The following is a 22,430-nucleotide window of genomic DNA, read 5'->3' as shown; positions in this document are numbered from 1 at the left end:
AGAGTTCAATGTCCTAATCCCTAGAATCTATAAATATGTTACCCTACAGGCCAAATTAATTTTGCAGCTGTGATTAAATGAAGGATTTTGAAATGGAAGGTCATCCAAGTGGGTCCAGTGTCATCACAAAGGTCCTCCAGAGTGAGGCAGGAGAGTCAGAGGGAGAGAAGGAAGCAGAGGGAGAGAGAGACACGTGGCAACAGAAGCGTGGCAGTGGGGAGAGGGGGGCAGGGAGGGAGAGAGAGGGACAGACAGATATTTGAAGAAGGAGGAAGGGGCCACCAGCCAAGGAATGCAGATGGCCTCTAAAAGCTAGAAAGGGCAAGGAAACAGATGGTCCCCTGGAACCTCCAAAAGTAATGCAATTTTGCTGAGACTCTGGTTTTAGCCACATAAAACTCAACTTGGACTTCTGACCTCCCGAACTGTAAGAGAATAAATCTGTGTTTTTTAAGCCACTAAGTTTGTGGTGATTTTGTTTGTGGTAACAAGCAGCAATAGAAAACTAATAAAGTAGAAGTGAAAATTGGATCATCTGCTTTGAAAAGCTGTTTGGTGGCATCTCCAGAAGCTGAACATATGCCTACATCATGACTCACAATTCCACTCCTAGGTATGTACCCAACAGAAATAAGTATATATTGTTACCAAAAGACATCTCTTTCAATGTTCATAGCAGCATTATTTGTAATGTCCCAAACCTGAGAATTACCCAAATGTCTATCAGTAGTAAAATGAATAAGCAATTGAGGCACAATCACAAAACGGAATACTATACAGCAAAAAGAATAAACAGACTACAGCGACACACAGTATGCATCTCTTAATCATACTATTGAGCAAAAGACGCCAGTCAACAGAGTGATTCAATCACTATAAAGTACAAAAACAAACAAAACCACTCTATGCTTTTTGAAGCCACCACTCCCTCCAATGAGAAATCTGAAGAGGGAGTGTTATGAGGGAACTGGTAATGTTCTGCTTCTTGATCTGGATGATGTTCAGTTTGTGCAGAATCATCGGACTTGTGAAATGTGCGTCTTTTTTTTTGAGACGTCTGGCCCTGTGGCCCAGGCTGGAGTGCAGTGGCGCTATCTGGGCTCACTGCAATTGCTGCCTCCTGGGTTCAAGTGATTCTCCTGCCTAAGCCTCCCCAGTAGCTGGGATTACAGGCATACACCACAACACCTGGCTAATTTTTGTATTTTTGTAGAGATGGGGTTTCATCACGTTGGCCAGGCTGGACTCGAACTCCTGACCTGGAAGTGATTCACCTTCCTTGGCCTCCCAAAGTGCTGGGATTACAGGCATGAGCCACAGCACTCGGCCAAAATATTTGTCTTTTAATAGGTACACTGCACATTGATGAAACTTTTTTAAGAGAAAAGTCGGAGGTGGTAAGGGGGAGGAGCCCCGCGCCTTCATGCAAATTTGCTCAGTCTTCCTGGTAACCGCCAAACAAATAGCTGTAGGCAAAGGGCAGCCCAGATCTAGGATTCAAACTCCCTAGAGCCCAACTTCGGGGTAAAGCGCCCTGTGCACTTGCTTTGCGTATGTTTACTAAATGAGGACCCTTTAGGTCCTCATTTCAGAGGGGTCTTTTCTTTAATAAAGGAAGCCTGACCAGAGATAAATCTACTTTTCCCCGTGAGGACTCAAAACTATAAACAAGTTTTGATTGACATTATCTTAATAACAAAAATAGTGATGGCCTTTCTCCACCAGACCCTTCAAGATAAATGAAGAGTTAAAAATCTTGCTTCTGGCCGGGCGTTGTGGCTCACACCTGTAATCCCGGCACTTTGGGAGGCCGAGGTGGGCGGATCACTTGAGGTCAGGAGTTCGAGACCAGCCTGGGCAACATGGTGAAACCTCGTCTCCACTAAAAATACAAAAATTACCCAGGCGTGATGGTGCACACCTGTCATCCCTGCTACTCCAGAGGCTGGTTCATGAGAATCGGTTGAACCCAGGAGGTGGAGGTTGCAGTGAGCCGAGATCACACCACTGCACTCCAGCCTGGGTGACAGAATGAGACTCTGTCTCAAAAAAAACAAAAACGAAAAACGACAAAAAAAAGTTGCTTCTACTTCATTTCCTTTTCATCTCTCAGTAGAGTTTAACATATGAAATGTATTTTGCGAAATTTTAGTATGTTCTATTCATGCTTTAATAATAGCATAATAACCTAATAAATTCCTAAAGACATAAATAAGAATGGTTGTTCCCACTAACACCCCAACCTGAAGTGCGGCTCTGGCTTTACCTGAAGTGGGTACAGGGATGTGGAGGGGTGGAAGGACCGGTGGGGACAGATGGACTCATGGACCAGCGGGTGGATGTGAGCTGAGGGGAGGGATACGGACTGGAGGAGCCAAAGCCCGTGATGTAGGGGTGCGTGCTTCCCTCAATGGGGAGACCCTGCTGCCGCTGTTGTTGGCCAAGTCGCCGTGGCCGAAGCGCGGTGGCCGAAGCGGGGGACGGGGGTGGGACTTACAGGGACAGAAGGAGGAGCTTCCAGCAGCTTCTGGCCCCCGGGTCCAGAGTGGCCTTGCCGCCCTCACCTGCGCGGAGCCTGGAGCCGACGCGTCCCCCCCAGCGGAAGCGCCGCGCTGCCCAGGCGTCTGGCGAGGTGCGTGCTCTGGGTCCCAGCTCCAGCGCTTCGCGGCAGTCGCCCGCCTCTTTCCGCCGAGCAGGGCGGGGACGGGGCGGCATCTACCGAGATCTGCGATTCGAGCCGCCGAGGAGCCGAAGACCACAGCTCAGCTGGGACTTCGCCCTAGGGCCGCACAGAGGGTCAGGCAGTGCCGGAGAGAGGTTTGAAAGCGCTGCCGCCAACTCGACAGCGCGTCCCAGGTCAGTGTGAGGCGCCGTCTCTGCCGGCTGCACTTGGGAAACTTTGGCTTGCAGTGGCGGCTGCCGGGAGGAGGACATCGAGGGCGCAGCGTGGGACCCAGCGGCCCGCACGGCCTCAGTGCTCCCTGCCCGGTGCGCGCAAGCCCCTGAAGCCCGCACCTCCCGCTCACCCTGACATTGCAGTGCCCCGAGCAGGATGCGAGACCCAGGGCCAGCCGAGGGCCGCCGGGCTGCAGGGGTCTCCCGAGAGACTCTGCCCCGCCACCCCGGGGCGCGCTCCACGCGAGCTCACCCTCGCGCCTCCTGCCGTTCCCGCTGGTTCTCGGTTCCAGTTTTGCTGCCGCTGGGGCTTGGACTCCGCGGGTTGCGGGTTCCGCCTCCTTCTCAGCCTCGCCGAGCGGCGGGAACCGGCGAGGGCTGCCCAGCCGCGGGGTGTCGAGGAGGATGCGGGGCGGGGGCCTGATGGGCGAACGTCGGCGCAGCAGCGGGAGCGGCGCACGCTGGACCGCAAGAGCGCGCGGGTCGGAGGGGCTGACTTGGGCGCGTCTCCGCAGGTGCCTCGGCAGCTGGGCAGCAGGAGGTGCCGGCTGGGCGCTGGGGGCGGGCTGGGGACTGCGGAGCCGTTTGCAGCTTCCAGGAGCTCCTGCTTCCAGAAGCCGCACAGGGGCGGGCAGCAGGTCCCCGCGCTTCTCAGGTGCGCACAACCTTGGCACCAGGATACCGGACCCCCTTAGCAGAGAGCTGGGTGCAGAGGAGCGCCTGCTCCGGGTTGGGGGCAGTGGCTGCGCCCCTCAGACGCACCATTTCCCAAGGGAGGGCCGCGTCCGGCGGGCCGGCGAGCGGCGCAGGGACCGCTCCGCAGCGGCTGTGGGCAGAACCAGTTTTCGTGGATGGTGATCGCCTTAGCCCTCCAGCTGCCTGCCCTGGCTCAGAGATGAGGCGACGAAACGTGCACCCCGCCCCCATCGGTGCCCTGGCGCTGTCGCCCCAGTCACCTTCCTTTGCCCTTCTCCGACAGCGCCTTGAGCTCGCTTCCTCCTGCTCTCAGGGAAAACTGAGGAAAAGCGCCTGGTTCCAGGGGTCGGCGGGGACCGTGGAGACGCTACCAGCATCCTCAACAGCTTGGAAATCCCATCACCTTGGTTCCCTCAGACTTGGAGGACTAGGTTGGCCTCTCTCTCTCTCTCTCTCTCTCTCTCTCTCTCTCTCTCTCTCTCTCTCGTGTGTGTGTGTGTGTGTGTGTGTGTGTGTATGTTGGGGGGGAGGTTGGGGCATAGATGCCCCAAAGGCCTGGGGGACAGCCGAAGTAACTAGGAGAACACGGCAGCCCTTTGCGGGTATGTGTGGGAAACACAGCAAACCTTACCAGCTACCCGTCTCCTTGGACAGTTTCTAAATATTTCTTGCAAGTCAATACCAGGGAAGAATCTTTTTCTGGCCAGTCGTTCCATTTTCCAGGACGACCTCAGATGCATCTTTTACTCTGTCTCTTCCCTTTTCCTTGGGTGGGAGGAGATAACACATTTGCTTGTGGCAGGCAGGCTTACCTTATTCCAGTGGAGCTGGCCTCCCTCCTGGCCTTCGGCTGCCCACTAGGACTCTGGGTTTTTTCTTTTTTTTTTTTTTTTTCGTTTACTTTTTTTTTTTCTTTTTTTTCTTTTTCTTTTTCTTTATTATTATTATTATTATTATTATTATTATTATTATTATACTTTAGGCTCTATGGTACATGTGCGCAACGTGCTGGGACTGTAAACTAGTTCAACCCTTGTGGAAGTCAGTGTGGCGATTCCTCAGGGATCTAGAACTAGAAATTCCATTTGACTCTGGGTTTTTTCAAACCCGTCTAGGAAAGGCAGGGCAGCAAACCTCCAGCTCCTGGCCGGTTCTACTAATTCAAGGCTGTCCTCTTCTCTGGGACCTGTGAGCTCCCTGGACCCGTCTCTGGGCTGTGGCAGCCATCTATCTCTGCCTTTCACTCCTGCAGGGGAGCTGAGCATCACACCACTTGGAAGTAATGACGGAGACAGCTCTGTGTGAATCTGAGGCAGGGGTCCATAGCAAACAGGAAGTGGCCTGGAATGAGGAATGAAGAGCTTGCCTCAGATTTTCTCCAAGTGTGCATTAGAAGCACCTCCCATGGAATATGTGGGAGTGGAGCCTAGAATTTTCTTTTTAACAGGCACTCCATGTGTTTCTTATGCCCACAAAAGAAGAACCCTTCGGTATAGGGAACTTAGCATCCCATCGTCAGACCCCACCAGCCCTGAGGATTCCTGTATGCAGTGCCTGTATTTGGTGATGCATGTTTATAAATGGACATTTATTGAATTCCTAAGTAGCAAGTGTGTTCAGATCTTTTAAAATCCTCACAATCATCTACTGTAAAGTAGATATTATCCCCATTTTAGGGGTGAGGAAACTGAGGCTCAGAAGAATGACCTCCCAGAGGTTGGTAACTTGGAGAGAGCCGGAGCCCCGGTCCCTGGTGCGCACCCTGCTGCCTCATCTGAGCAGTCTCTAATCCTCTTTGGGGCAGCACATAGGCAGGGACTGGGGCAAGGGCGATGGGCTGAATTTTGAGTTCAAACCCATTTGTTAAGTTCTTCCCCACCATGGCCAGATGAAGAACTTTATGAGAGGAAGCGTGGATCCTATTTGGAGGTAGAGTGAAAGGCTCAAAGGAAAATAACTTTTCTTTCTTTTCTTTTCTTTTTTTTTGAGACGGAGTCTTGCTCTTGTCACCCAGGCTGGAGTGCAGTGGCACAATCTCGGCTCAGTGCAACCTCCGCCTCCCGAGTTCAAGTGATTCTCCTGCCTCAGCCTCCTGAGTAGCTGGGATTACAGGCACCCGCCCCATGCCCGGCTAATTTTTGTATTTTAGTAGAGATGGGGTTTCACCATGCTGGCCAGGCTGGTCTCCAACCCTTGACCTCAGGTGATCCACTCCCCCTCGGACTCCCAAAGTGCTGGGATTACAGGCGTGAGCCACCATGCCCGGCCACTTTTCTGTCTTAATGAAAGGAAAACTGGGGGTGGCATGGGGACAAAAAGCCACAGGAAAGGCCTGGCCTGTCGTCTCCAAGATGGCTTTGCAAGCACCTCAGCTCATGTAGCACTGCCATGTGAGATAACACACAAATCAGGCCCTCAAAACAGAGTCCTACTCTGTTGGAAGCTGGCCATCCAAGAAGCAAGGTGATATTGAGATAAAGGACACAAACATGTGATTGACCTCTGGCAAGCAGGTGAGTAAGATGATTGGCTTTAGGAGAGTGCCCTCACCTTTCCTTTCTCAGCCTCCCCATCTGCACCGAGTGAGTGCCGAGGCCCTTCCAACCCCAGCAGTCCTCGCATGGCAGACTCAGCCCTGCAGGCAGACACACACAGGGTCGCTGTGCATAGAATCTCCAGATACTTGACAAACTCATAATCAGTGAGGTATGACTAACTGAGCAAACACTGGGGGATTTCTTAATAAGGAATTTAAAACTAGACTCCAAATGGGAAAGATGCATGTAACAAATTATTGGTGTTTATGTAACTCTGAATAGCTTTGATTTCCTTCAGTAGGAACTGACAGCTGATTGACAGAAAACTTACCTAGGGAGAGAAGAGACAAAAGTGAAGTATGAAATTTTGAATAATGTTTTCAGGTAACTTTCTATTTCCATTTAGAGTGGGTGTCTGGAAGGGTGAATGCAGTTATGGTTTGAATTGCTTTCACGTATGACAGATATTTTTAATAGGGCTCATCTTTCCAAGCTGCAATGCGTCTTACTTCCTTTCCCTGGGTTCCAGTCCCCTCGTAGCAGGGCAAGGAGCTGGGGACTTCAACGTTTGGCCTGCACATGCTCACTGAATCCCTGTTTTCAGCAAGCTGCCTCTAAGTTTGGAGCCTTTCTGATCAATTTAGAAAATAAATCTTCGTTTTCTTGCCTAGGAGAGTGGTTGTCTGCTACTTGGGGTGGGATAAAATATGTAGGGGTCCAGTCATTCTGTCCACAGACTTTCAATCATCTTCTTGTTCTAAGCCCTGATACTCACTGCCATTTTCTATGGCACTTGGGGCCTCTAAGTCCTAAATGTCATAGGTCCTGTGGGTAAGCAGCCTCCCTGGGTCTATGTCCTGCAGCCTCCTCTGCTATGATAAGGCCATTTGCCACTCCACCATCCCCCCATTTCCAGAGCTTGTTTGAAATTGCTCATCTAATGGTATCTCTCCTCTGATTTTCTTTGTTCTTAAAATATACATATTTAAAATATTTTTTAAAAATAACTCAATGCTTATAATTTTGGTGGCATCTTGGGCATAGAGGGAAGAACTAAAGGAGCATCGTAAATATGCCACGAGGAGGCGCAAGTGATATTAAAGACACTGCAATCTTTGAATGAAAGGCAATTCACCCAGCTGTTTAATAATTAATATCTTGTAATAGTGTTGAAATGATAGTATTTGGAAATTGTAAGGAAAGTATACTTAAAGGATATGCTCTTTCCATGTTTTGCTTATTAGATTCCACTGATGTTTACAAAATGAGAAGAAGCATTACATCTTAGAAATATGAGATCCTTAAAAAAACATTTCCAATATTTTTTCTGTTATTTTAAATAGGCTGTGGATTGGAGACATGATAAACATTTCAAAAAGCTAATTCTGAGATAAACATTTTTAAAAAAAGAATGCAGTGAGCGTGAAGAAAAAACAGGAAAGTCTTTCTCTAGACATTGTCTGATTTCATGACCACATCCCCATGGAATGCATGTTCTATGATTGTCATTCCATGCATGAGGAACTCAAGACTCCTAGAGGCTGAGAGACTTGATCAGGGCACATAGCCAATAAGTGTGAGTCACGATTGACATCTGTTGGATGCCTGAACTTTCTGCAGTTGAACTATTGTCTATATAGAAGGTGCAACTGAATTTGGGGATTGCTTATAATCTAGACATAACAAAGGGATTGACTGGATGTTAGTATGCTATCAGCACTCAGTGTCCAATCAGGATGCTTCAAGGAGGAAAGAACATTCTAGGCAAGAGAAGTGGTCTTCGTCAAAAGTAGAGTTCAATTCTATGAAAAGGAAATAAGTCAGACATAAATATCAGAGTGTTTGATGTGCAAATGGAGAAGGCAAGATAAAAGAACCCCTGGAAAAGGATGAAGGGCTAAAGAGAAGGGGATTCTTCCATTCAGGCACTGATTACAGAAAGAACCTGAACATGTATTGTACATTTGGAGAATAAAGTATCTGACACCTTTTTTCTCTGACAAGTTTAATGTTTAGGCGATTTCAAAATCTCTCTACTAAATGTTAAAAAGTGAGTGAACAGTCTGGGCGCGGTGGCGCACGCCTGTAATCTTTCGCACTTTGGGAGGCTGAGGCAGGCAGATCACCTGAGGTCGGGAGTTCGGGATCAGCCTGAACAACATGAAGAAACCCCATCTCTACTAAAAATACAAAATTAGCTGGGTGTGGTGGCGCATGCCTCTAGTCCCAGCTACTCAGGAGGCTGAGGCAGGAGAATCACTTGAACCCAGGAGGCGGAGGTTACAGTGAGCCGAGATTGTGCCCATTGCACTCCAGCCTGGGCAATAAGAGCGAAACATCATCTCAAAAAAAAAAAAAAAAAAAAAAAAAGAAGAAGTGAGCAAACAAAGTGGCTTTAAAAGTCTTTGTAATGAGGAAAGAGTCAACCTCATGGGGTTGGTTTTGCTGGACACTCCCCCAGTCCTCAGAGGAGAGGGTCTGCCTATGTCCACATTGCAGGTGGATTAGGCAGCAAGTTGGTGCCACTGCTCAACTTCTCTGAGACCCTGGAGCCCACCACCCTCTTTTTCCACAAGACTGTGATGGGGCCACTGTCCTCCTTAGGCATGGCAGTCGCCAGCATAGTACCAGCTCCTCTTCTTCTCCCAGAACCTCCTGACATCAACCTTGGTGGAAGAAAAGCTGTGACAGCAAGTGCTCAGGTTTAGTGTTGTGGAGAAAGGCCTTTACTTGAGGATGGCTGAAAAGTAGAAAGTCTTGGCTGGGCATGGTGGCTCACGCCTGTAACCCCAACACTTTGGGAGGCTGAGGTGGGAGGATTGTTTGAGGCTAGGAGTTCAAGACCAGCCTGGACAATATAGCAAGACCCTGTGCCAAAAAATAAAATAAAATATCAAAAAAAAGTTTTAAGTAAAATATCTTCCCCTAAAGATTCTGCTAAGACTTCAAAAACTAAAAACAAGATTGACCTAAACACTAGAAACTATAAGAGAGTATAATATTGAAATCTGGTATCTGGCAACTTGTTCTCATTTGAATATCTGTTTCTCAAATGCTACTTTTGGTCAAATAATTTTTTTAAATGACTGATACTCTATAGCAATTGAATTGTAATTACTAAGTAGTTTCTATGTTTGATATTACATTCCAGCTCATTTCTCTACATTTCTATGCTCTATTAAGCCCATTTATATATGAAAAATGCTTTAAAAATGATCCTTTTGTGATCACTGTCTCATGTGATGCTCTTTTCAGATGGTTTGCATTCAGAATAGACCTCTGAGTTGGGACCCAAGTTGTCAACTGATCCCAAATTCCTAAGTTCCTGACTTGCAGGTATGTTTGGCTCCAAGATAACCTTTATAGAGTATGTCACAGGGGACATAAAATCAAAGCATTCACTCTCATTGCATTTATGTATGTATATATTGAGTAGTTCTTTGCTTTGCATCATGAATGATACTGAAGTGGAGATGAACACTATGTCCTTTTGAATACTGCCTTTCAGGAGCTTAGTCGTCGAAACTCCAGTGAAAGTCAAGAATGACAAATGTCATCGATAGTGTCATGAGAACTGAATGACTCTTTTAAAAGGAAGACCTAATAGGACTCTTTGTAAATTTTAATAATGAAGTATATCTCACATATATGCTATGCTCTTTTCTGCACACACATTCTATTTTACAATAAGTAAGTAAAAGTGATATACAGAAGAGTATGTGAAATGCATACTGTTGAAAGAAGAAGAATAGAATGGACACCCATCTATGCACCACCCAGACTGGGAAACAGAACATCACCTGAACCTTTGGGCCTCTCTCTGTCCCTCCCAAATGGCATTGTTCTCCTAATCTCCACCAAGAAGTAGCTTTCTCTTGATGTTTGTATTAATCATTCCCTTTGCTTTTAAAAAAATTTTTCAGGTTCCCCCTTATATTTGATCCCTAAGTAAAATAATTGTTTATTTTTAAAAAACTTAGTAGCAGGTACAAAATTAGATGAATAAAGAAAGGACAATATTGCCAGTGTATGACAAAAGCTTTTCATTTTTCATCTTTTTCAATTTTTCATCTTTTCATTTTTCTGACTAATACATTTCCTCCAAGTTGCTTTTTTCAATTTGTTCTAGTCTCTATCTTTAATGTAAGAGGCATTTTTGTTTGTTTTTAAATTTTTGTTGTGGCTGCTCATGATTAAAGGGTTGGGATTAAAATCTGATGAGAAGCCTTGAACACACAAATGAGGCTTGTGTATTCAGCCTTATTTCAGGTACTGATTACAGAAAGAACCTGAACATGTATGGTACATTTGGAGAATAAAGTATCTAACACCTTTTTTCCCTGACAAGTTTAATGTTTAGACAATTTCAAAAGTTCTCTACTAAATGTTAAAAAGTGAGCAAACAGGCTGGGCACTGTGGCACCAACTGTAAATACGACCTGGGTGGCATGTCACATTCTTGAGAGAATGCTATAGCAATTTATCCCTGAGGGGTGAGGGTGGTATGGCTGCTGGCCTCCTCGAAGCCAAGCTGGGGAAGCAGGCTGTGGGACCCTTCAGCCGTGGTCAGTAAGCAATCACTTATTCCCCTGTTTTCTTGTTCTCAAACATGCCTGGTGTCTCCCAGTCCAGAGATGCTCTGTTTCATCATTTCCTGAGAATAAACCTCTAGACATCCCGGAGGGCGGGAGGGGCAGTCTTCTATCTCCTAGTGACTGGGAGTTGGAGGAGTGACCTAAGGTAGCACTTCTCAAACTTTAATGTGCATACAGATCACCTGGGGATCTTGTTAAAATGTAGGCTCTGATTCAGTAGCTCTGGGGTGGAGCTGACATTCTGCATATAAAAGAGTGTTCTGGTGGTGGTGATGCCAGAGTAGGATCACACTTCAAGTAGCAAGGACCTAGGGATCTAACTGCTTATCTGACAGCTTTTCACCTACTCCTCCTTATTTTAGTTGTATTCTTCACACACACACACACACACACACACACACACACACATGCTGAGTCAGTTACTACTGGCTCATCTGCTTTCTGGCTTCCAAAATATTGTTGCTGCCATCTTCTCCTCTTCCCTCTGTCTTTAATTTTGTCTTTGACAAAATTCTTTGGTTTTAAGGATTTTCAGGAAGAAGCAAAATTAGATGTGTGTGTTCTGCCATATTAACCCTAACTCTATCTGCTACAATATTTCCCTGAAGTTTGGTTGTAACCAAGTAAATAAAGCCTGCTTCCTTATAAATAACCGCTATTTTAGGCCTCTAGGTCTTTACAAAAGGAGTATTATCTACTTCTCCCTCCTCCTTTGTCTGCCTGCCAGATTCTTACAAAGTCTTCAAGACCCAACTCAAATAGTTGGCTTCTGTGAAGCCCCTTTTGGTCCCCAGGATGTTAAAGCTTCTGTGCTCTCCTGACTCTATAACCAGCTGCTTATACAGTATCTCTCCCAAAAGACTGTGAGCTCCTCAGAGATAGGGCTTGTATCTTCGTAGCTCAGTGCCCAGCACATGTCAGGAGTTTGTAGATGTTTAACAATGAAATTTCTGCCTGCATGCTTACTTTTCTCTTTTTTCTTCACTTTCTTTCTGCTCTCTTCATCTCTTCTTTCTTTTGGTTGTTATTAGATTTGTTATCTATTCTATTATCAAATAGAAATGCATTTCCCATAATCTTAATTTTAAAAGTAAACAGGTAGAATAAACAATAGTTTTCAATTTCCAAAAACTACTGAATCAATGAAACAGATGTAAATAGTATATATACATTCATCTGATTCTTCCCCCCCCAACTCTAAGGACTGTTAAAAGACAAAAATTTTCTTAGTCCTCGATGAAGACATAATTCTTACCACCTAATGGAATTATCTGTTGAAGGAATCTGAATCTAAAATGTTTAAATAAACATAAATATTTTTTAGTTTCAATAACAAAAATTAAAATGTTTACAAAGTCTGGATGGCTCCTTTCAGGTTTCTTGCCTATGAAACTCCTTTTTCAGAGCAGATATACTGTTGTCAAAATTTAACCCTATAGTTCTTGCTAACCTCGTTATCTGGTCAGTGTATGATTTAAATAATAGAATCAAGAGAAATGCGTAATCACATGCTCACCATTCCAATCTCAGTGTGAATTTCAGATATTATGTCAGTTATTTTAACATGTTGTAGCCCAAACAACATTTCATCCTTCAGAAGAAACATAAAAATGTCCCTCAAATTGAAAATCTAGATATCACTTGCATTATTTAGTTGAAGAGCATGTTTAAGTAATGTAATACTAAAGTTTTTACGTTAAGCTACCAATATTTTAATTGATTCAGTTGCAATGACAACAGAATTTTGGCTTTTTGGCTTAAGTTTACTTTTTAAAATTCACATTTTAATTAATTTTTTTTAGAGACAGGGTCTCACTCTATCACCCAGGCTGAGTGCAGGTGGGATGATCATATCTCACTATAACCTCAAACTCCTGGGCTCAAGTGATCCTCCTGCCTCAGTCTCCTGAGTAGCTGGAACTACAGATCACACCACCATGCCCAGCTAATTTTAAAACTTATTTTTGGTAGAGATGGAGTCTCACTACACATTGCCCAGGCTGGTCTCAAATTCCTGGCTTCAAGTAATCCTCCTGCTTCAACCTCCCAAAGTGCTGGGATTACAGATGTGAGCCACTGTACCTGTCCTAAATTTGCTTTTTAATATTATTAATTTAAAAATTATTTTTCACAGGTAGATTATTTTTTAATTAATGTGGGACTTAGGAAAGTACTATGTTGGTGCTATAAATATTCAATGAAGATTTTGAAAATAAATTTTAATTTGTAATTTCCTAAAGGTCATTACTATTCAAAAATTTATTTTGCAATTCACTCTTTTGTTCTGCATTTATTAATAGCATAATCCCATTTATGTCCCCTACATATTTTCAAAATTAATTCTAACAAAATGAATATAAGTTGGGATGCTGATTCTGGCTAATCTTTTGGTCTTTGCTGTCTTTGATAACCAGGTATTGATTTCTAACCTCCGAAGATGGATGAAGGTATGGAAATTTCAAGTGAAGGAAATTCCTTGATCAAAGCAGTCCATCAGAGCAGGCTTCGCCTCACAAGACTTTTGCTAGAAGGCGGTGCCTACATTAATGAGAGCAACGACCGTGGGGAAACCCCTTTAATGATCGCTTGTAAGACCAAACATGTCGATCACCAGAGTGTCAGTAAAGCCAAAATGGTGAAATACCTGTTAGAGAACAATGCCGATCCCAACATACAGGACAAATCTGGGAAAACGGCTCTGATGCATGCTTGCTTAGAAAAAGCTGGCCCTGAAGTTGTTTCCTTGCTCCTCAAGAGTGGGGCTGACCTCAGCTTGCAAGACCATTCTAGTTACTCAGCTCTTGTTTATGCTATAAATTCAGAAGATGCAGAAACCCTGAAAGTTCTTCTTAGTGCTTGCAAGGCAAAAGGGAAAGAGGTCATCATCATCACAACAGCAAAGTCGCCCTGTGGGAAGCATACTACTAAACAGTACTTAAATATGCCTCCTGTGGATATAGATGGGTATCATTCCCCAGCTACCTGCACCACTCCTTCAGAAATAGACATCAAAACTGCCTCATCGCCACTTTCACATTCTTCTGAAACAGAACTGACACTTTTTGGCTTTAAAGATCTTGAGCTTGCTGGAAGCAATGATGATACCTGGGACCCAGGTTCCCCTGTGAGGAAACCTGCGTTGGCCCCTAAGGGGCCCAAGCTCCCCCACGCTCTGCCCTGGATCAAGAGTCCCCCATCATTAATGCACCAGAACAGAGTGGCTTCATTGCAAGAGGAGCTCCAGGATATTACACCAGAGGAAGAATTATCCTATAAAACCAATGGTCTGGCACTTTCCAAGCGGTTCATCACTAGGCACCAAAGCATTGATGTAAAAGACACTGCACATTTGCTAAGAGCCTTTGATCAGGCCAGCTCAAGGAAGATGTCATATGATGAAATAAACTATCAATCTTATCTTTCAGAAGGAAATCAGCAATGCATTGAAGTCCCTGTTGACCAGGACCCAGATTCTAACCAGACAATATTTGCTTCCACCTTAAGAAGTATAGTTCAAAAAAGAAACTTGGGGGCAAATCACTACAGCTCTGATTCCCAGCTCTCAGCTGGCCTTACCCCTCCAACTTTAGAAGATGGCAAAGCACTTATAGGAAAGAAAAAGATCCTCTCACCATCTCCTTCACAATTATCAGAGTCCAAAGAATTGTTGGAGAGTATCCCCCCAGGTCCCCTGAGCAGGAGAAATCATGCGATTTTAGAAAGGCGAGGTTCAGGAGCTTTCCCTTTAGATCACAGTGTTACCCAAACCAGACAAGGGTTTCTCCCACCCTTAAATGTAAATTCTCACCCTCCCATCTCAGATATCAATGTCAACAACAAGATTTGCAGCCTTCTTTCTTGTGGTCAAAAAGTGCTTATGCCAACAGTTCCGATTTTCCCTAAAGAATTCAAAAGTAAGAAAATGTTGTTAAGGAGACAATCATTGCAAACTGAACAAATTAAGCAATTAGTAAACTTTTAGGAGATGGGTATAAAACACATTTTCTTCAAATGTTTATATCAGAGAAACAAAGAAATAGAGAAGAAATCTTAAATGTTCGTTCTTTTAAATCTCGTAATTGGTTGGTCCATAATGGCTAGATGGATTAAAATGTAATGTGATTTGTACTAGGCATCATGAGCATAAAAAATAATACATAGTTTCTGTTAAGGGAATTCTCTCAAACAAAAGAAAAGCTATTTTTCTCAATACTTCTAATATTTAACAATCTTCATGTAGTCCAAATTTGTCATTAAAAAAAAAATCAGCAAAGAAAGAAGGCCACGTATGTTGGGGTAATTTTTAAAAATTTTCAGATCGGCTACATATTTTGTTAGGAAACAGTTTTCAAGTCAATAATTTTTTTAACATTTCATGTTAATAAATGAGATTGCAATTTTTTATGATCTCCAAACCATAAAAGAAAACACTGACAGCTATAAAATGTTCTAAGATCAAAAAAATCGAGCTACAAAGAATGAACTAATTCTTTACAAATGTTGACTGAAGATAGATAAAACTCTAATTAAAAATTTAAAAGGTTAAACACTGTATTAGAATGGGCAACTAAAATATTCGTGGTGTCAGTTTAATTAGTGTCAAACTGGCAAGTCAGAGTTTTACAACCTACTAGTAATCTATGCCGAGTCTTGTTGTTTGTGTACTGTGTTTTGCTTTGCTTTGTTTTGGTTTTTAAACAGACTTACCTGTAATGTTATCTTATGGAATTATTCTTTCTCCATATCTTTTAAGGAATTATTCTTTCTCCATATCTTTTAATTCCTGTTATTAGTTTTGGAAGCTTATCCATAAGTTTCCAATGACAAGATGATATAAAAGTTAAAAAGCATTCCTCTTTACTTATATCAAATTATTCTTGTCTTTCAAAAAGAACCAAAAAAAAAAAAAAGTTCATCATGGATAAAAACTAAGCGCTTGCCTTCTTTTAAAAAGAAAAACTGATGATTAGATTAGGTTAGCTAAAATTAATAGAGGCAGTAGAAACTTAATCACAAAATGTACTAAATATTTGGCAATATTAAACAATACCTTTTTATTTCTGATATGTAATTATTAGACATTTATATATTAAGGATAACTTCCTTAGTGTGACATTCCAATCATCTAGTATTTTAGGACCTGTGAATAACTTCCAACAAAATTAATGAATACCATATTAGTATTATAAAATATTATAAAGTAATAATTATATCATCTATATAACTTCAAAGTATGATGTTTATACAAAGAATCCTTATTTCAATCTAGCAGCTTAACAACAAAGAATAAATCAGACTATACAAAACCTAAGTGTATTAATTTGATGATTGCCACGTACAACTTTCTTTGCCTTCTGAGTAGAGGTGATCCTAACAATTGGCATGATGCTTTTCTTGGTAATTTGATATAAGCAAGTTGTAAGGTACATAGTAATTATTTAATTACTTGTGGCTTTTATTTTAAAAAGTATTTAGAGGTTTTTCCATTTCATGTCTTGAACAATATTAATATTAATTACACTAGAAATATTTTTTGATTCAAAACTTAGAATTGTACCTGATATTTATAGGTAGCTAAATGCTTTCTGCAAGTTTAATATCGAGAAAAGTACTTGACTTCAAGTTGTAAGGATACAATTTGGAAGGATATGTAAATAGATTAGTTTATAAACAAAATGGTATCAATAAAGATTTAAAATATCATTTTGGTTACTGATTTTTATTTATCTTTCAAATACTAATGATATTTCAACATAATTTCAAGAGCAATTGTGCCACATGCTACTTTGAATAAATAGAAAACTAAGAAAGAATAACTTTTGTTGCTATTCTCAAACCAAAGTTATTTAACAGCATTTTAAAAATGTTTTTTGGCCAGACTCAGCAGTTCATGCCTATAATCCTGGCACTTTGGGAGGCCGAGGCAGGAGGATCACTTGAGGTCAGGAGTTCCAGACCAGCCTGGGCAACACGGTGAAACCCCGTCTCTACTAAAAATACAAAAAATTAGGCTGGGCACGGTGGCTCACATCTGTAATCCAGCACTTTGGGAGGCTGAGGCTGGTGGAGCCTCATGAGGTCAGGAGTTCGAGACCAGCCTGGCCAACATGGTAAAACCCCATCTCTAGTAAAAATACAAAAATTAGCTGGACTTTGTGGCACATGCCTGTAATCCCAACTACTTGGGAGGCTGAGGCAGGAGAATTGCTTGCACCCGGGAGGCAGAGGTTCCAGTGAGTCAAGATTGCGCCACTGTACTCCAGCCCGGGTGACAGAGCAAGACTCTGTCTCGGAAACAAACAAACAAACAAAAAAAGAAAAAAAAATTAGCCAGGCATGGTGGTGAGCGCCTGTAATCTGTAATCCCAGCTACTAGGAAGGCTGAGGCACAAGAATCACTTGAACCCAGGAGGTGGAGGTTGCAGTGAGCCAAGATCGTGACACTCCACTCCAGCCTGGGCGACAGAGCAAGGTCCCGTCTTAAGAAAATAAATAAAATTTTTTGACTTTGGGAGCCTGAGGAGGGATCACGAGGTCAGGAGATCAAGACCATCCTGGCTAACACGGTGAAACCCCGTCTCTACTAAAAATACAAAAAAAAAAAAAAAAAAAAAGCCGGGCGTGGTGGTGGGTGCCTGTAGTCCCAGCTACTCAGGAGGCTGAGGCAGGAGAATGGCGTGAACCTGGGAGGCGAAGCTTGCAGTGAACCTAGATCGCACCGCTGCACTCCAGCCTGGGTGACAGAGCAAGACTCCGTCTCCAAAAAAAAAAAAAGAAAAAAAATCTGGCCATATTTGGAAGAATTTTAAACCTACTAGCAATCCTAAGAACACTTATGGTGTTTGAGTCTGGTTGTAAAGCCATCTGGTGAGACTTTTCACCCCATTAAGTAAAATACACCATTGTGATCCCAATGGTGGGTCCTATAGATGTTTGCAACAGCAATTAGGCATGTATATATGCACATATTTTTAAATGCACTTTTGTTATATTTTAACTTCATTTAAGAGTATGATTTAACTTACAGGTGTAATGACATTTTATTTATGCGTTTTACAGGTACGATTCTTAGTTACTTGGGACCAGGATTTCCAATGAGTACAACTAATACTGAATCATGGCAGAGTCCTTTCGTGGAGGACAAAGGGCAACCCCAGTTACTGAGAAAGGTGTTGACAGTGCCCATCCAAGTGGTGCCCAGGCAAGGGGTAAACAACTGCCTGGCATATTCTTGGCTGGAAACACACCTATCAGGCATCTAGTACTGGAACCTTATACATTTTCAAATAAAACTACCCTTATTCTGATTAATCACCCACTGTGTAGCCTTTTAATAATTTGATTCCCATATTGCTTGCTTAAAGGACAGAATAAGCCTGTTAGGCTGATAAGAGTATTCATCATATCTAATTTTTGTATTTCTTGAGGCTTTGACATCCTGAGACCTTGCTGACACTGGAGCGACAGCCCCTCCCAGGATTAACTAATTCCTAGAGATAGAAAACAGCTCACCCAGGGAGCATAGCTTCCATATGCAAACCAACCAATCCAGAGCCCATTCCCCAAACATCTCCTTTATCAGGCTCTCACAGGGCTCTCACACTCTGGATCGCCATCCCTTATCCTAATCACGCTAGGGCCAGGAACCAGACAGCTAGAGACAGCTCCTACACCCCAGAGCCCACTGAAGTTATTCAAACTAGCCAACCGGAAACCTGCTTATCTTGCCTTGCCCATTCCTTCCCACTGAAACCACAATAAAGCCCCTTTCCCACCTTTCCCCCTTGCTCCTCCCGCCTCCCAACCAACTTGGGTTCTCCACATGTGGTGCTGCACAGTGTGATCCCTCACCACCACCCTCGCTACCAACCCCGTTTCCTCTTGGGAACTGGGAGTAACAAACTCTTTTTCAATATCAGTTTGTTGTCTCTTTATTTTTTGAGTCTTGCTCTGTCACCAGGCTGGAATGCAGTGGTGCAATCTTGGCTAACCACAACCTCGGCCTCCCGGGTTCAAGAGATTCTCCTGCCTCAGCCTCCTGAGTAGCTGGGACTACAGATGCGCACCACCACACCTGGCTAATTTTTGTATTATTAGTAGAGATGGGGTTTCACTATGTTGGCCAGGCTGGTCTTGAACTCCTGGCCTCAAGTGATCTGCCCACCTCAGCCTCCTGAGTAGCTGGGATTACAGGCGCACACCACCACACCTGGCTAATTTTTGTATTTTTAGTAGACACGGGGTTTCACCATGTTGGCCAGGCTGGTCTTGAACTGACCTCAAGTGATCTGCCCACCTCAACCTCCCAAAGTGCTGGGATTAGGGGTGGGAGCCACTGCACCCAGCCAATATCAGTTGTCTCTTGATCTGTTGGCCTCACCATACCTGAATAATAATTAAACCTACTGTATTGGTCCGTTTTCACACTGCTGATAGACATACCTGAGACTGGGCAATTTACAAAAGAAAGAGGTTTAATAGGATTCACAGTTCCACGCGGCTGGGGAGGCCTTACAATCATGTTGGAAGGCAAGACGTGGATGGCGGCAGGCAAAGAGAGAGCTTGTGCAGAGAAACTCCCATTTTTAAAACCATTTTAAAACCATCAGATCTTCTGAGACCCATTCACTCTCACGAGAACAGCACTGGGAAAGACTCACCCCCATAATTCAATAACCTCTCATTGGGTCTCCTCCCACAACACGTGGGAATTATGAGAGCCACAAGATGAGATTTGGGTGGGGACACAGAGCCAAACCGTGTCACCTACATTTTAAAACAAGAAGACATAGTGCAATTGGGGATGGTAATATTTGAGCTCACATAGCCTTATGCCAATATTCCTTAGATCCCATTTCTAATCCTCCAAGAGGGCCAGATAGTGGACCATCACAAACCCACCAGATTTATTGGCGCTGCCCACTGGCCTCCCCAAGGTGACATCCTGTCTCTTTGTGTACCTTCTTTGAATGTCTACCATTCTTTTTTTTTTTTTTTTTTTTTTTTTTGAGATGGAGTCTTGCTCTGTCACCCAGGCTGGAGTGCAGTGGCCTGATTTGGCTCACTGCAACCTCCACCTCCCAGGTTCCACCGATTCTCCTGCCTCAGTCTCCTGAGTAGCTGGGACTACAGACGTGCGCCACCACGCCTGGCTAAATTTTTTTTTTTAAGTAGAGACGGGGTTTTACCATGTTGGCCAGGCTGGTCTCAAACTCCTGGCCTCAAGTGATCTGCCTGCCTTGGCCTCCCAAAGTGCTGGGATTACAGGCACGAGCCACTGTGCCCAGCCTGAATGTCTATCATTCTTTTTTTTTTTTGAGATGGAGTCTCGCTCTGTTGCCCAGGCTGGGGTGCAATGGCGCAATCTTGGCTCACTGCAACCTCCACTTCCTGGGTTCAAGCAATTCTCCTGCCTCAGCCTCCTGAGTAGTTGGGATTACCAGCGCCCACCACCACGTCTGGCTAGTTTTTGTATTTTTAGTAGAGATGGGGTTTCGCCATGTTGGCCAGGCTGGTCTTGAACTCCTGGCCTCAAGGGATTCACCTGCCTTGGCCTCCCAAAGTGCTAGGATTACAGGCGCGAGCCATTGCGCCTGGCCTGAATATCTACCATTCTTTTTTGTCTTTTTTTTTTTTTTTTTTTTTTTTTTTGAGAAGGAGTCTTACTCCGTCACCCAGGCTGGAGTGCAATGGCACTATCTCGGCTACAGCAATCTCCGCCTCCCGGGTTCAAGCAATTCTCCTGCCTCAGCCTCCCGAGTAGTTGGAGTTACCAGTGCCCACCACCACGCCCAGCTAATTTTTGGACTTTTAGTAGAGACGGGGTTTCGCCATGTTGGTCAGGCTGGTCTCGAACTCCTGACCTCAGGTGATCATTCTTAAAGAGAAGGCCAGGAAAGGAAAAACTGGGAAGAATAGCTAACACGACAAATCGCAAAAACAATCCAAAAGAATGTTGATTAGCTGGAACAATGGATCAAAACAAAAAACCTAAAGCTTAAGCATCATAAATACCCACATTTAGATTTTGAAATCAGTTGTATAAGATTAGGATGATCAGCAATTTATATGTTTAGTGAATTCTTAAAATCTTATGTTACCTTGGCATCCATTTTGAATATAAGCTGGACTTTCTCATACCAGAAGCAAGATTCAGTCACCCTTGACACACTACTAGTTGTATACCGCCTCCCAGTTCCTCAGCCTGGTCGATCCAGATATCTACCTTATGTAACTGCTTCCTGGTGACTTCCCTATGGAACAACTAGACACAGCCTGCTTAACTGGCCCCACTGACCCTCACACCCCACATGGATTGTGCATATGTGCCACAGCGGTCACCTCTTAGTCACCATGTGACCTCCTAGAACCCAAGCCTGATTACCTTAAACCCACCAATTCAAACTCCCCTTGGGAAACCTGTTTGGCTAACACCCTGGACCCAATAAAGGCGTTGACCCATGGGTCCCTTCCTTTCTCTCTCCATGCACTCCCTGACATCCCTGCATGTGGGCTCCAGGTATGCTGTGGACCCCAGGACCTGTAAGTGACAAAAGCTTTATTTCTCTCTTATGTCTCTCATAATCACTGAAGGGATGCTTTCCATCTTAATGATCCTAAATTGAAACAACGTGGGGAAAAATGGCAGTTAATTAACTAATGCAGGTTTGTTGGGAGTGCTAACAGCCTGACTACATTATTTAATCAGTGTCTACTCCTGAATCTTAGCACTCATAGATCAAATGTGAAATAGTGTTTTTAATTCTAGGTACCACATCTTAAACTAAAGAATATGCAGTAAAAGATGCAAAATGATAGAATCTAAAAAAATTTTTTTTAAATAAGTAAAAGAATTGTTGCTTAGCTTGGAGATAAAAAGACTCAGTTGAGATTAGACGGCTGGCCTTAGATACTAAAAGAACCAATGTAATGACTTATTCAGAGTCCTCCAAATAAAGATAAGTTAGAACTAGAAAATTAAGTTACAGAAATATTTCAGTTCTCTCTTAGCTGCTGGAGCTGTCTATCTATGGAAAAGCCTGTCCTAGGAAGACCTGAGTCACCACTTTTGGAAAGAGGAAGAGGAGACGGACATGGAAGAGGAGATGTTAAATCAGAGATTTAACAAAAAAGATTCCATTTACTGAATAATCTTTAAAGTCTTTTTGAAAAGACAGTTCTTTGAGACAATCCTTACTAACAGTTCCAGATTTAGCAGAAAAAGTTGAAAACGAATGACTGAAGTTGAAAACATTTTGAAAAGGATCTTCTTGTCAATTAAAAAAAAAAATTGCTATCCTACCCCTGCAACTCTGAGCCCTACTGATACTGATACTACTACTATCAATAATTTGGCATCGAGGGAAGAATACTTCCATTAAAGGATACTATGGTAGTTCCCCTGAAATGGAAGCTGAGATAACTACCTGGTCATTCCAGTTTCCTTCATAGGAGATAAAGGGGTCATGGTGTTCGCTAGAGTGATTCTCAGAATCACAAAATAGGAGCTACAAGGAGCGTGGGTGGAATCTGAGGAACCCACTGGGCACCCCCTTATACTATCATGGCCAGACACAAATGTAGATTATCTCAATTATACACAAGCAGGAGTATCAAGGCCTCAGAACTCCTAAGAATTAAGGATTGGGGTGCACCACCAGGTACTTAGCTGGTCTGGAATTCCTGGGCTCAAGCGATCCACCTGCCT

The 22,430-nt window shown here is 43.6% G+C and overlaps 1 protein-coding gene across 2 annotated transcripts; it reads left to right on the top strand.

Annotated features, from left to right (window-relative positions):
• Window positions 1-2,729: 2,729 nt before the first annotated feature.
• Window positions 2,730-16,426, top strand: ANKRD34B (ankyrin repeat domain 34B). 2 transcript variants are annotated; one of them, XM_054488989.1, is made up of 5 exons: window positions 2,730-2,856; window positions 3,875-4,022; window positions 6,427-6,512; window positions 9,384-9,464; window positions 13,138-16,426. In XM_054488989.1, the coding sequence occupies exon 5, from the start codon at window positions 13,161-13,163 to the stop codon at window positions 14,703-14,705; it is 1,545 nt and encodes a 514-aa protein (XP_054344964.1). In that variant the 5' UTR covers window positions 2,730-2,856; window positions 3,875-4,022; window positions 6,427-6,512; window positions 9,384-9,464; window positions 13,138-13,160; the 3' UTR covers window positions 14,706-16,426. The 2 variants fall into 2 exon arrangements, with proteins under 2 accessions (XP_054344964.1, XP_063520663.1); XM_063664593.1 differs by having other exon boundaries at window positions 2,743-2,856; window positions 6,430-6,512; window positions 13,138-15,609.
• The last annotated feature ends 6,004 nt before the right edge of the window (window positions 16,427-22,430 follow it).

Source organism: Pongo pygmaeus, chromosome 4 (genome assembly GCF_028885625.2).
Source record: "Pongo pygmaeus isolate AG05252 chromosome 4, NHGRI_mPonPyg2-v2.0_pri, whole genome shotgun sequence".
Taxonomy (NCBI): domain Eukaryota; kingdom Metazoa; phylum Chordata; class Mammalia; order Primates; family Hominidae; genus Pongo; species Pongo pygmaeus.
Note: the sequence above shows the minus strand (reverse complement) of the source record. Positions and strands in the feature narration are given on the sequence as shown.